General features: G+C 36.9%; 2 protein-coding genes across 2 annotated transcripts; both read right to left on the bottom strand.

Annotated features, from left to right (window-relative positions):
* Positions 1–1,175: 1,175 nt before the first annotated feature.
* Positions 1,176–11,173, bottom strand: LOC130710627 (UDP-N-acetylglucosamine diphosphorylase 1-like). Its single transcript, XM_057559957.1, has 15 exons — positions 10,878–11,173; positions 10,687–10,741; positions 10,446–10,597; positions 7,909–7,948; positions 7,528–7,617; positions 7,339–7,451; positions 7,181–7,255; positions 6,283–6,322; positions 6,067–6,149; positions 5,886–5,963; positions 5,449–5,592; positions 4,685–4,752; positions 4,235–4,349; positions 1,819–1,975; positions 1,176–1,631 (listed from the first exon to the last, which is right to left on the bottom strand). The coding sequence occupies exons 1-15, from the start codon at positions 11,046–11,048 to the stop codon at positions 1,534–1,536; spliced, it is 1,479 nt and encodes a 492-aa protein (XP_057415940.1). The 5' UTR covers positions 11,049–11,173; the 3' UTR covers positions 1,176–1,533.
* Positions 11,174–12,218: 1,045 nt separating this feature from the next.
* LOC130710770 (uncharacterized) lies at positions 12,219–12,995 on the bottom strand. The gene has a single exon (XM_057560124.1). The coding sequence runs from the start codon at positions 12,993–12,995 to the stop codon at positions 12,219–12,221; it is 777 nt and encodes a 258-aa protein (XP_057416107.1).
* Positions 12,996–13,096: the final 101 nt, after the last annotated feature.

Below are 13,096 nucleotides of genomic sequence, written 5' to 3'. Positions count from 1 at the left end.
AACAACTTTAATATGTTTTATACATGATAAATTATACAAGTCATAGTTGTGCAAATAGGTGGGTCTTTGGTGCAAATAGGTGCAAAACTTAATCTACTAGTATAATTTAAAATTTTCAGGAGGTTCAAAAAAAAATTATATAGAAAATTAAGTGCAATTTTTTTGGTTCAGGGGTTCAGATGAACCCCCTCACCACAACATAGGTCCGCCCCTGGATTTCATCTTGTCTTCCATCGTAGTATGATCGAGGACGTTCTCTATTACAATCCAGTGATCTCTCGCGCTGTATGATAATCTCGTCCGAATATGTTACTAATGCACGACGGTAACTAACAATCAACATCACTCTATGACATTACTTTACCAAAATTATACTTGACTTGGGTGTCGAAGTGACTTTGAATATATTTGACGACAAAGAACGAAAGACCTCCATTGGACTTATGATGAAAGACATTCCATGAGCCTAACGATAGAGGATGAAAAAAGAATAACGGACCACCCAACTTTGCGGCAAAGCTGAGCTAAGATACACCAGCACCACCTCTTAGTGTGTGTTTGGTTTTCAGTTCACACGCGTTCTAAGACAGTTTCAACTGAAAAATACGAATTCCAATGTGCGAATGTGAAAGTAACTCATAGGTTTCGTTGGGTTGAAAGTGTTTTCAAATTGATCTCAACTGAAATCCAAACACACTCTTAATTGTTTGAGCCTATATCACCTATATTGACCTGAATAAATGCTTACCATGATCTTTATTATTTTTATTAAGTTCTTATTTTATGTGCTAAATAAGTTTTTGGTTGTTGTAAAATGAGCGAAAATTAATTTTAGTCCCTCTCTCAAGGTAAAATTGTAAAAACACCCCTAGATTAGAGAAATAATATAGTTTTAAAACTCACTTGAGATAGAGCTCCGATCACGTTGTCACGTGTCCGACAAAGTTTGATGTGACAATGTGACATGCTCACATGTAATTTTTTATTATTGTTTATTTTACACGGGTAAATTAAAAATGAAATTAAATACAATTATTATTTAAAAGTTAAAAATATATAAAAAAAAACCTTCAATCGTCATAAAACACTCATGAAGATGAAAAATACTCATGAAGATAATTGACTGCTAGTTTTCGAAAAAATATATTAATTGAACACTTAATTAAGAATACTCATTGAAAAAGAAGAAAGAAATAGATAGCAAGTGAAGGGGTAAATGAAGGGAGGTTCCCCCAATTACCTCCAGCAACAGGTGAAATACTGACATACTGTTAAAAATGCAATAAAAAGGAAAATAAGCGGTCAGTAAAATTGTGATAAATGTACATCCCTCAGCCACACTACAACAAATCAGTGGCCAAAAAAGATAAACAAAAATACAAAAGCCAATCAGAAACAGATTGGAGAAGATGCATACATATTGATACAAGTGAATGATGAGGGGCATCCACAAATTTTTCTTGAAACGTGTGGGACTGACAACTCCTCATCGCAGTATAAGTCAGAGCAAAAGCCGGCAAGAACAGGGTGGAACTAGAATGTAATCTCACAAGGTGCATGAAATGTTCTTCCTCGACATATAGGTTCCAGGTTTTCACCAGCATATGAACAGAGTGGTGAGACTTCAACACCTGAGAAATGATGTTTCATGAAAGGAAACCAAGACTTAGGCAAGATAATCACTTTTCTAACAAATACTATAGGAATCTCTATCCCTCCCTCTACGTGTGTGTGTGTGTGTGTGTGTGTGTGTCTACGTTAGAGCGTCCAGCCAACAATATTTTCTCATCTCCTTGGCAATAAAGAGGAATAACTTACCAGTTGCATATAAGGGCACTGAATGTGTCAAGAAACCGCCAGCAGCAATTACCCAACGAGTGTGGAGTCGAAGAACAAGCAGTTTCGCACTGTCTGGAGTGTCATAATTAGATCCATTTGCATTTTTTACAGGTGCAAATTCCTCCTCTCGTAATATCTGAACATGGATGCATAAAATATGCAATAATAAGAATAGTATCTATCACAAACCAACTTCTCTAAAACTTAGGGCGCGTTTATTTTTCTGTTTGCACCAACAGTTTTGTAGTGTTAAGTTCAATGCGAGTGATTTTTGTATTATATTTCTAACACTCTGATAGAAAGTAGAAACTCAGAAAGATGGTGGAGAATTTACAGAAAGAATTAAAAGAATGAAAATGTACAGTTGAAAATTGATCAATAAATGGAGAATAGAATTCTCTCCAAGGGTTTCCCCTACATAATGGATCTCCCCTTTCACTCCCCAATTATCAAATGTACTGAACCTTTCCTCTTTATTTACCCTATTTATATAGCCAACCTAAATCCCTAACTTCTTTATTTTTTAACTGTTCCTACCTGATAGGATTGCATATCACTTGGGTTGTTAGTGAGTTAGTCACGTGGGTTGTTAGTTAGTCTTAAAGGGAAGCCTATAAATAAGAAAGGGTTAGAGAACATTAGTCATCTGGTTATTCATTTTGGGAATTGGGTTCTTGAGAGAGAAGTGGTTCTCTCTTGGGTTAAGGAAGGTGTTTGGTATCCTTCCTTGTATCTTTCCCCTAATCCCCAATTGGGAATTAGGGTTCTTCTATCAATAAACTACTGCTGATTTTGTGAGTTCTATCACTACCTGATTTAATTCTCCTTCCCTTCGCAAATAATCTCTCATTTCACTACCAAATGACTTGGGCCAATGAGTATGTCACTAACCAGACAAGACCTTGTGCGTTGGAATTAGGCTTGTGCAGGGACATCAATACAGCTACAGAGGCCAGGATTAGTGAGAAGATGGTTGTAGAGCTGAAAGTTTTCATCAACACTGTAGATGAGAATAGGAAAAGGTATGAAGTTTCGGTTAATTTTCTGTTTCAAAGGTTAAGGAACCACAACAGAATCTGTTTTAATTGTTCTGGGGGTTGGCCCAACACATCACACATGGCTGAACTTTTGCAAAGGAGGCTAAGCTATAAGCTGGAGTGGTACTCAGTTCCAGAATTGCTATTCCATTGGCAAACAAGTGCTTGGTCATGTAACCCACATGTCTTAGCTGATTTAGTTACTGGGTATCAGAGTTTGAATTCTCAAATTTCGTAGTTCAATGTATGGGTTTGGAGGCAAGAAAAGTATTGGACGCATCAACATATTGGTGATAGTTGGACATTCACCCAATTTGGGTCACTTGGAGGAGGGTTTATTGTTGGTGCTGATTCACTTACCGGACTGCTTGTGAACTTGTTGGCTGGTTATGAAAAGTTGTCCACCAACATTTGTACATGGGTTTGCTTTGAACGATGCTGCTATCTTGCTGCCTCAACCAATTTGCATCAATGGGATCTTCTGCAAATTGTGTTGGACTCTTTGCTTTAGGTTGTGGGATCCAGGTGGAAGCTATGATTGTCTGAGTTGGATCTGTGATGTGGTTGTTCATGTAATTTGTCCTTCACCTTGAGGACAAGGTGAATTTTCAGGGGCAAGTATTGATAGGATTGCATATCACTTGGGTTGTTAGTGAGTTAGTCACGTGGGTTGTTAGTTAGTCTTAAAGGGAAGCCTATATATAAGAAAGGGTTAGAGAACATTAGTCATCTGGTTATTCATTTTGGGAATTGGGTTCTTGAGAGAGAAGTGGTTCTCTCTTGGGTTGGGGAAGGTGTTTGGTATCCTTCCTTGTATCTTTCCCCTAAACCCCAATTGGGAATTAGGGTTCTTCTATCAATAAACTACTGCTGATTTTGTGAGTTCTATCACTACCTGATTTAATTCTCCTTCCCTTTGCAAAGAATCTCTCATTTCCCTCTCCTACTGTCAAACGTCCTGAATGAGTCCATTTCTCTTTTATTTCCTTTATTTATACAACTTATACCTAACTCCCTAAATTCTCTAACTAATTTACATTCTAACCAACCACTCTTATCCCCGACCCTTTATCCTAACACTCGCTCACATGAGAGTGCCCTCTAGACTCCAAGAGTGGATAATTCACAACCACAACTACCTAATATTTAAATTTTAACAATTTTTTAGAAGAATAGGAGCAGCAAGATAGAGTCTAGACCACTTGGTAAGGCTCTAACAACACATAGAGAACAATCCAAAAAGCTTAAACTATTCAGTAAAGACACATGAAAAGTTTCATTTCTAACAGTGTTCTTAAAAAACCATAATGCCAGGAAATAAATTGCACAGTTTCATCTTAAAGAAGAATTATAATCACCTCAAAAAGTGCAGTCGTTGGAGAATATGGAAACACATCAAATACAAATTGTTCAAGTTTTAATCCCATCGTATATCCGTGTATAGAAGGGATTTTCTTCTCTGCAAGATGGTAACTGCACATAAATGTAATGCGTGGATCAATATCTATTAAATATCTAAGAGATGGCAGATTATGACACAAATGGTTCCGCTGCTGATAAAGCAGGCATCAATGGGCATCAGAAGAATTTGATTAATCTTCCCAAGTAGTCCGTGTCATCTAACTAAACTAATGAAGTAGATGATATTTTTCATCCTATCAAATTGGTTCCATAGCAATATAATTTTTTTCATTTGACATTAAGACTAAGGGTTCCATGTCTTGCACTAAATAAATATCTACACACTTGGAATAAAGATAAGAACAGGAAGCAAGACGACGAGGAGTGAAAGGAGGCAATAACCATACATGCTGTCTTTTTCAAGACTATTTGCCACTTGGTTTAGAAAATCCAAAGTGAACATGTGTAAGCAGACCTGGAATCATAAGTTTCATAAGAAATAAGAAGATAGCTTAAAATGCAGCCAGAAAAGCAATAATGGATTTCTTAGGAAAGAAGCAAGAAAATAATTGTTATTGTTGTGGCCTATAATGAACAATCATAACACATACTATAATAGCACTCATCTAATACAAAAACAGGAAAAACCGAGCCTTATCCCCAAAATGGGGTTGGCTCAATAGATCGATTGACACCAAGTCATTGTTAGCTGATCTTTCAGAACTTCCTGTTTTGGTTGATAAATGAAACTGAGTTATAAGGGTGACAATCACATTGATGGATAGGAAAAGAAGAACTGAAGTAATAACTATCTTTCAGAATTTTATCACAGAACCAGAAACCATTGGTTTAAGATAATAAGAAACAAGACTAGATGATCATAAGATTAACATTGTTTCTATAAATGTATTCCTTTTCACTAACTGATAATATATGATCGTATCAAAATTCAAAGCACAAAAGCTCCTGTTTGGATCTCAGCATATCACTATCAAAAGTTGAAACCTCTGAATTCCACTCAATTAGGAAGTGTACAGGGTGCTAACTTTTCAACGCCTAACTTTCTGTATAGAAGATCATCGCCAAAATTCAAGGGCAATTATCGTCCAAGCTTATAGCAAAGTGTAGAAAGCAGAAGAAATGAGATTATAAAGAGGAACAACAGACTAACATTACTCCAACAAAAACGAAGACGGCCAGTTCCTTGATTAACTGCAGAAGCTAGTGATGGGTCCAACTCGCTGTATTCAACTACAGTAAGAGGACCACCTTTACCTCGTCGTACAAACACACCAACCTTTTCTTGTGGATATGCCTGTCATATAATGGCAAAATTAATAAGCATAAATTATGCAAAGCACAAAATTAATTGAATTATTTTATTAAAAAAAAATAGTTGTTGATCAAAGGGGTTAGATCTAGCCTATTTATCCAAGAATAAACTCTTCAAATACAATGTCCATCATTTTCAGAGAAAAGGAAAATCCACACAGCTAGAAGGTTTTCTTTCTTTGCATTGATCAGAAATTAGTAGACTTCTCAAAGTCAAATACTATTCCACACGGAAGACCTAGCGCCTAGTCAGGAATTTCTTGATCGATTTGTTACCTTGCGAACAACTTTTGCAGCAGCAGCTACACCTTTATCAATAAAGTAACCTAAAAAAGATGGATCAGCAACTCGAACCTGTTTCACAAGTCCTAGTCAATACGTCTTTAAAAAAGAAGTCAGCACTGACTAAGAAAACTGACAAATTCAACACATAAGCTAGGAAGCAAAGAAAAATCACCAATGCATTGTCAACTCCATAGCAATCAATGTATTTAATTCCTTTTGAGGCCATGTCCTCCAATAGTCTGGTAGATTTCAGAGCTGAACAAAAAAAAAGGACTTCAGTATATTTAATTATGGCCAACCAATATGTCACAAATATATTATAAACTACAGTCCATTTTGTCATTAAAAGTAGAATAAGAAAAAAAGTCTCATAAAAATCATAAGGTACCTGAATACACCCCACCATTCCCGTCAGGAGCCTTTGCTACCTGGCTTTAAAAGTTTAAAATATTAAACCACCAGACAGAATTCAAACTAAAGTCATAAGAACAAAGGAACTAGAGGCTTAATAGGCAGATAGGCAAAGCCCTAAGTTGTGAATAAAGAATCTAATGATGCTCAAACATTCATTCCCTAATTAGAGATGATAACCTTCCCCACCAGTCAGAGTTTCCTGTGGCGACTTCTCCATTTAGGCCCCTACTTTAGATATCACCCATCCGCATGGCGATAGGAATGGGAATGAAAAATCCCCCGAATCATATTTAGGAAAGGTCCCAGAATTATCAAATTAACAAAATTATCTTTAATTGTATTTATACACACACACACACATAAATTACTTTTAGTGTTTTTCTTAATCTCTAACACTTTATCTTAATATTTTTTATGCAATTTTTATTTTTAATCGGGTCCTCCATGGAGATCTGTGGGAACATGGGGTGATAGGAGAACATTAAGCTCATGAAAGTTCTTCAAGGAATAAGTTAAGGATCTAAAAATAGTACAAAGCTTGAAATCTAATCTCCCTATGCCCCTACGTTACCTAGGAACTCTAGATTTTTATTCATACGTCTATCCATGCATTTCCTTTGTAAGCAATTCATCTTGAACACTTCCGCAAAGATGAAGAAACAACTGAATTTCAAATTTGGACAAACTCCCTGAGATGCATGCAGTTACTCCATTTATGGCATGATCAACTCCATATATCATTTATCAGCAATCATAGGATGAATGGGATCTTGGTACCCTCACTTTTTTTATGTTTTAGTTGACATCAATTAAGAAACCAAATGATGAGAACAAATCATATTTGGCCTAAAGCTTAGTTAGAGAGACCATACCCTGTATGGAGTCTCCATAATATATCTACCATCTTTGGAAACACAGGGGATAGTCCCCTGCTGAAAAAAGGTAACCTGTATCATAGAGGGGCGACCAGATTTAGCATACCAATGTAACATGTATGGATAGCATAAAAAGAGGTTTTTAAGACATGCACCTGTTCTGCTTCAAGACCAAAAAATTTATGACTTTCAAAGAATTTGCGTGTTGCCTCATCAGTGAATGGACTAGTCATTATGTACCAGTGTATTTGCACTGAAGAAGCAGAACCTGCAATAGATAAACTGATCAGAATGACAAACAGAACAATGCATGAATGAACTGAACCAAGATAAATGAGACTTACTCTCAGTAGCATGAGCTGCTAGTCTCTGTGCACACAAAATTCTCTCAGCTTGCAGATGAAAAAGAGATTTTCCAGATGGAAGTCCAATATCTAAAATCAAATATCATAATATGTAAAAAAAAATGGATAAATTTACAAAGCACTCTGTAACGAAAAATATACCACAACTTCAAGATAAATAAATGGGTACGACAGTAAATAAATAAAGGAAAGCTTGTTTAAGTTACACAGGAATGCAAACTATCCTTCAGCTGCTTTGATACAATTTAGAAGTGTCACGCAGAAACTTTACAGGACAAAAGGGAAAGAGAATTCAAGATGAAAAGAGGAAAATACTTAATATTCATATTTAGACTAAGTAAAGCAAGTGAGAATACTCACTGAAACATCCTTTTGGATCTGAGCTTCCAAGCCTAGTCCCCTGCAATTTATAGTTTTGTGACATCCTTTAATCAGCCAAACAGGCAAGCAATTTGAAATTTAACAATTAACAACGAAGGCTGAATGCAGTATAAAATACTCCATGTACATCAAGTCCACTGAGACTGCGGTGTTAGGTAATTAATGTTCTGAGGCTGAAGACAGTAATCATCAAAATAAATCAAGTCAAAAAAATTCATTCCTCAAGCTGCTTTTAGTTAAGATTTGTTTTATGCCTATCATTTGTGACATTTACATGGTACATATTTAATCAAATTTTCCTCTAAATTTACTCTAGGTTCTTGTATCTTATTCATAGATAATATAAAGACTGAAGTCTAGTATTAAAATTGCCAAGAACAATTTGGTTCAAATATTAAAAAAGAAAAACAATAAGATAGTTCACCAGTCTAATATTTCCAAACTTCACGCAGCAAGAAGTGTTGAGATAAAGCAAGCAAACCCATAATTTCAAAAAAGAGTGAATAAGAATAGCATATGTACCCCCATCTACAAAATCAGTTACAAATTTTATAGCCAAAATCGTATAGTTCGTTGTATTATGCTTCTATGACTTTTAAACAAAAGTACTGTTTTTTGAGTTCATGATTTGGTGAAGGGAGAGGGGGGGGGGGGGGGGGGGCTTAATTCATTAACAGTAAAATGAAAAGGAGAAACAAAAGACATTGTCTTGGAATTGTTATGCCTTGAGATTATTAATACACCTTTAGAAGGTAACATCTTCTATACGTGTCTAGGTAACTTGAGAAGGGAGAATGCATTTCATATTATTAGTGAACAGTGTTGGATGTTACAGTGGAGGAATGGGGTGATTTAAGCTGTTGTTGAACACCTTAAAGCTACTAGTCAACAACAGAACTATAACCCTGTTGATGTGCTAGCATTTGTCAAATTTTATCTAAGAATTCAAAAATTCAAATATAAAGCAGAAATAATTTGTTGAGTTACTTAAGTGCTCCCCTCCCTGTTTTTTTGTATTTAAAACGGTTTTTTCATTTGGTAGTGCATGACGTTTTAAAGACTAGTGGGCTGAAAGCTGAATTTACATGGGATTTATATTTGGTCTGAGCTTAATAAGCTTAAATTACACTTCCTTCCCCTCTAATTTTAAATTTTACATTACCCTTCCCCTTAGTGATTAATATGCATTACATTTTAGTCTATTTTAATGTAAACAAAACTTCTAGCAGTGATGAACAACTATAGATTAGCTCCCTATCTTAACCAAGAGTATGTGAAATTGTCTATCGATTATCTACTTTTCTTCATCATCATACCTTCCAATTTAAGAACTAGGTGTGTATCTTGAAGTCTCTGAACCTAACCTTTGCCATATTTTACTACTGTAAAGGACACTGCTGCTAAACCATTTATGTAAAAAAATGCTACTGAACTGGATAAGGAAATATAACTATATAAGTAGGATATATTTAATAAAAAAGGAGCATATATATTTAAAATGAAAAAAATATCTAAAACAAACTATTTTAAGTAATTAAAAACATTTAATACAATATATTAAATAGGTATGCAATGCATTTAGATGTGGTTCAGGCTGTGTAGATGTCTTTGGTGCCTCTATCTTGAGCCAAAAGCACTACGAAAATCCAAGAAAATAGGGCTACTTCAGATGCAAGCAGTAACAACAATGATATATACATACAATAAATAAAGCCAACTAAGACCCACAAAACAGGAGTGTAACGGATATGGGTCATTAAGTAGCATATATGCATATGTAAACTGTTGTTTTTTCACTTGTCAAGCCTTCAATTTAAATGATCCGTTATATATTAATGAAAATATAAAGTGGGTGACAAACAACAAAACGGGGACAAGATGGTATACACACTAGAGATTTTAAATAAAGCAGGGATTATGATTTAACTATATCAAACGTTGTGTTTCAATTTTGATGCCCCTAACCAAATGATATTATATACTGTTTGGTGGAATCCAAGGAGATGAGAGAGAGGAGGGTAACCCCTACCATAAAGCAATACTTAATGATTAGTAGCATATCAATTGCCCATTATTTTAAGTAAAATACAAAAAAGAAGACACATCATTAGTAGCATATCATAACCCCTCAAAAGCATATAATTGAAGTTTTAAAAAAAAACATATGCTTTTACACTACCACATCTTTTCAGCCAATGATGTTGCTTTTAATAGAAGACCCAAGAATTTTCACTTGTCAACATTGCCAAAAAGGGGTTGGCATGGCATTATCACAAAATAATGCAGATTAAAAACGGGGAATCATATTGCTTCTTATCTTTAACATCAACGTCTAAGCATAATAAAGTTACACATCAAAAATTTAAATCAAAAGGCATCATTGCATGTGATAAAGAAAGTTCACATAAATATGTTACTAACATCCAATAATATTGAAATAACACATCATTATTATCATTGATAAAACTATAGTATATGTATAGTATAGTTGATCCAAAAGAGTCACAAAGATATACCTGGCCACCGGATAGAAGCAACACCGCTAACTTGCCATCGGAGATTGCCTTCAACCCCATTTTCCACCATCTCTCCCGTTCCTCATGGGTTCTCTCATCCACCGTCGACACGCTGCTCTCCGGCACCGGTTCAATCGCAGCTGCCGGCAGCCCTGAAAAACCACCACCACAAACGCAATCATCAACATGCACGCACAATGTAAACAAATCGATTCGATTGACAAAAATTAAGAGAAAAAACCTTGAGATCGTAGCGAACAACGAATAATCCGATCAATTCTCGAAAGATCTAAACTCTGCAATACAGAAAAAATTGATTACACAAAACGAATAGCATCGCGTTGTTCTTCATGGATCGAAAATGGAAAAACGAAGCGAAATTGATTTGCGAATCTGAAGAATCGAAGGAGAATGAACACGGAGCGAGTTTACCTCGATGTCCTTGACGAGATACTCGCGCTCGTCGTGGGAGAGCTCGTCCCAGAGGGCAAAAACGTCTTCCTGGCCGTAATCCTTGAGCCTCTCGAGGAGAGCTTGCGGCGGCGGAGGAGAAACGACGCCGTTGTTGTTGCCTTCGATTCCCACCGACGACGGTTCCCTCATCTCGATTGAGTTAGTTCAGATCTCAAAATTGTGAAGTGAGTGAGTGAGTGTGGTTGGTGTTAATGTATTGTATGGTTTGTTGGTTATGGAGACAGGGTAACAGTGAAGACGAAGACAAGAATCAAATCAGTAACCACCTCCCTCCTTCACCCACCCTTCCTAATTACCCAAATACCCCTCTCACAATTCTGGGAAGTTACCGAGCACTCGCTTCACAAAGTTGTGTGTTTGATACTCGTTGTCGATATGAAAGATTTGTTCATGAGCGATAATGCTGGAGAGAGTGAACCACTTCCCTTCAAAAGATTGTGTGCTAGAGTCTCGTTGGCTGCTGAAGTGACAGTCGTGTTGGTGGATGACCTGTAACTACCTCTCTATGTAAGCGACTTATGATGCTTGAGGCATGCCCGACGTCCCTTCAGAAAGATGTATGTTCTATACTTGTTGTTGATGTGAGAATTTTGTTAGTGTACGATCTGTAAATATCTCTTTCACAATGTTGAAAGAATTGACAACTCTTCAAAAGGTTGTATATGCAATACTCGTTGTTGATGTGAGAGTTGTGTTAATAGATGTTTCTATGTAAGCACATATGATGCTGGAGGCACTCGTGGAATGACTAGAACCGAACTCACCCGAATATTTTGTTACTATAAGAAAATAACACCTGACTAGCTGGCTTTCAACGTTTTTATTTTAATGTTGACACTTGTATTCTGTTCTATCATTCATAATGACCAATACCAAATAGTAATCATTTTTCTATAGCTGGTTGAGGGTACACATCCAACGCAGCTAAAATATTATTTTGACTCAAGTACCCACCATGATAACACATTTTTATTTGTGAACACAAGGTTGTTTGGGAAGAATCATAACCTGATAATTAATCTTTGAAATAATCATATAATAATAATGATGTTATGACAGATTACCAAAAAGGTTAAAACACAGTACCGACCCAATCTTGCAGTAGTGTTGAAATGCATTGGCGTGGAGTGTGGCTAAAGCATATGTCAAGCAATCCCGATATATACACACCTTGAATAGTAAACCACTCCATCTCCACCTTATACACGTAAGCTTCTGATTATCATTTGCCATGTCAGCTACCAGGTTGGATGTGAGAGGTGAAACCAAGTTTTTTTTGAACTCAAATAACCATATCAATTAAGGAGAAGTAGACGGCACAGAGGCCAGTACATCAGATTGGACAAGGCCAATAAGTTGAGAAGGAACCTCCTCAATCCACACAACCTCACCAAAAGAAAAAGATAAAGAAGCTAAGGCATTCGCCGCACGGTTACCCGTACGGCGCACGAACCGTAAAGAGAACACCTCAAAGTTTGAAAGCAAAAAATTACAATCTCTAACAATAGAATCTAAAAAAGAGCAACCACCATTCTGTTTCCATGCTTCAACTAACGGTAAGCAATCTGATTCAAATTCAACCCTCCGGAAACCAAGGTCCCTCGCCAGCGTCATGGACCACCGCATGGATAAAGCTTCAGCCACTGTAGGGGTCGTAACCGGACCATAATGCCAACACGCCGCTGCGAGAACCTCAGCCTGCACGTCCCGAGCAATGAAACCGAATCCTCCACTTCCCTCCTTAGTAACCGATGCATCAAAATTAATTTTGTAGAGACCTGGAGCAGGTCGTGACCAATGTGTAGGGTGTTGCCGCGCTGGGTGAGTTGGAACCGGCACCATGGCAGGTCCTGGATGCAGCAAGGAAGCTTTCCGCAGAGTTTGGTCCACCGTACCTTGCGTGTTTTGGAACACCAGCTCATTACGCGAGATCCATACAGCATAGAGAACCTCCAGGAAAACTCCCAGTCGTTCCTCATCAGCTACCTGCAAAAACTCAAGCATGAAATCATGGAACTTACGTTCTTGCTGCAAGCTCAATCCCAAATTGCTAGCAAACCATGTTGCTTGCACCATCGGACAGAACAGCAGGGCGTGGTGCACTTATTCGGGAGCTTCATGGCAGCGAGGGCACGATGCATCCAACTCCAAACCACGCGCATGAAGCACTTCACGAA

Source organism: Lotus japonicus, chromosome 4, assembly GCF_012489685.1.
Source record: "Lotus japonicus ecotype B-129 chromosome 4, LjGifu_v1.2".
In the NCBI taxonomy this organism is placed as follows: Eukaryota; Viridiplantae; Streptophyta; class Magnoliopsida; order Fabales; family Fabaceae; genus Lotus; species Lotus japonicus.
This window is presented reverse-complemented; position numbering and strand designations above follow the sequence as displayed.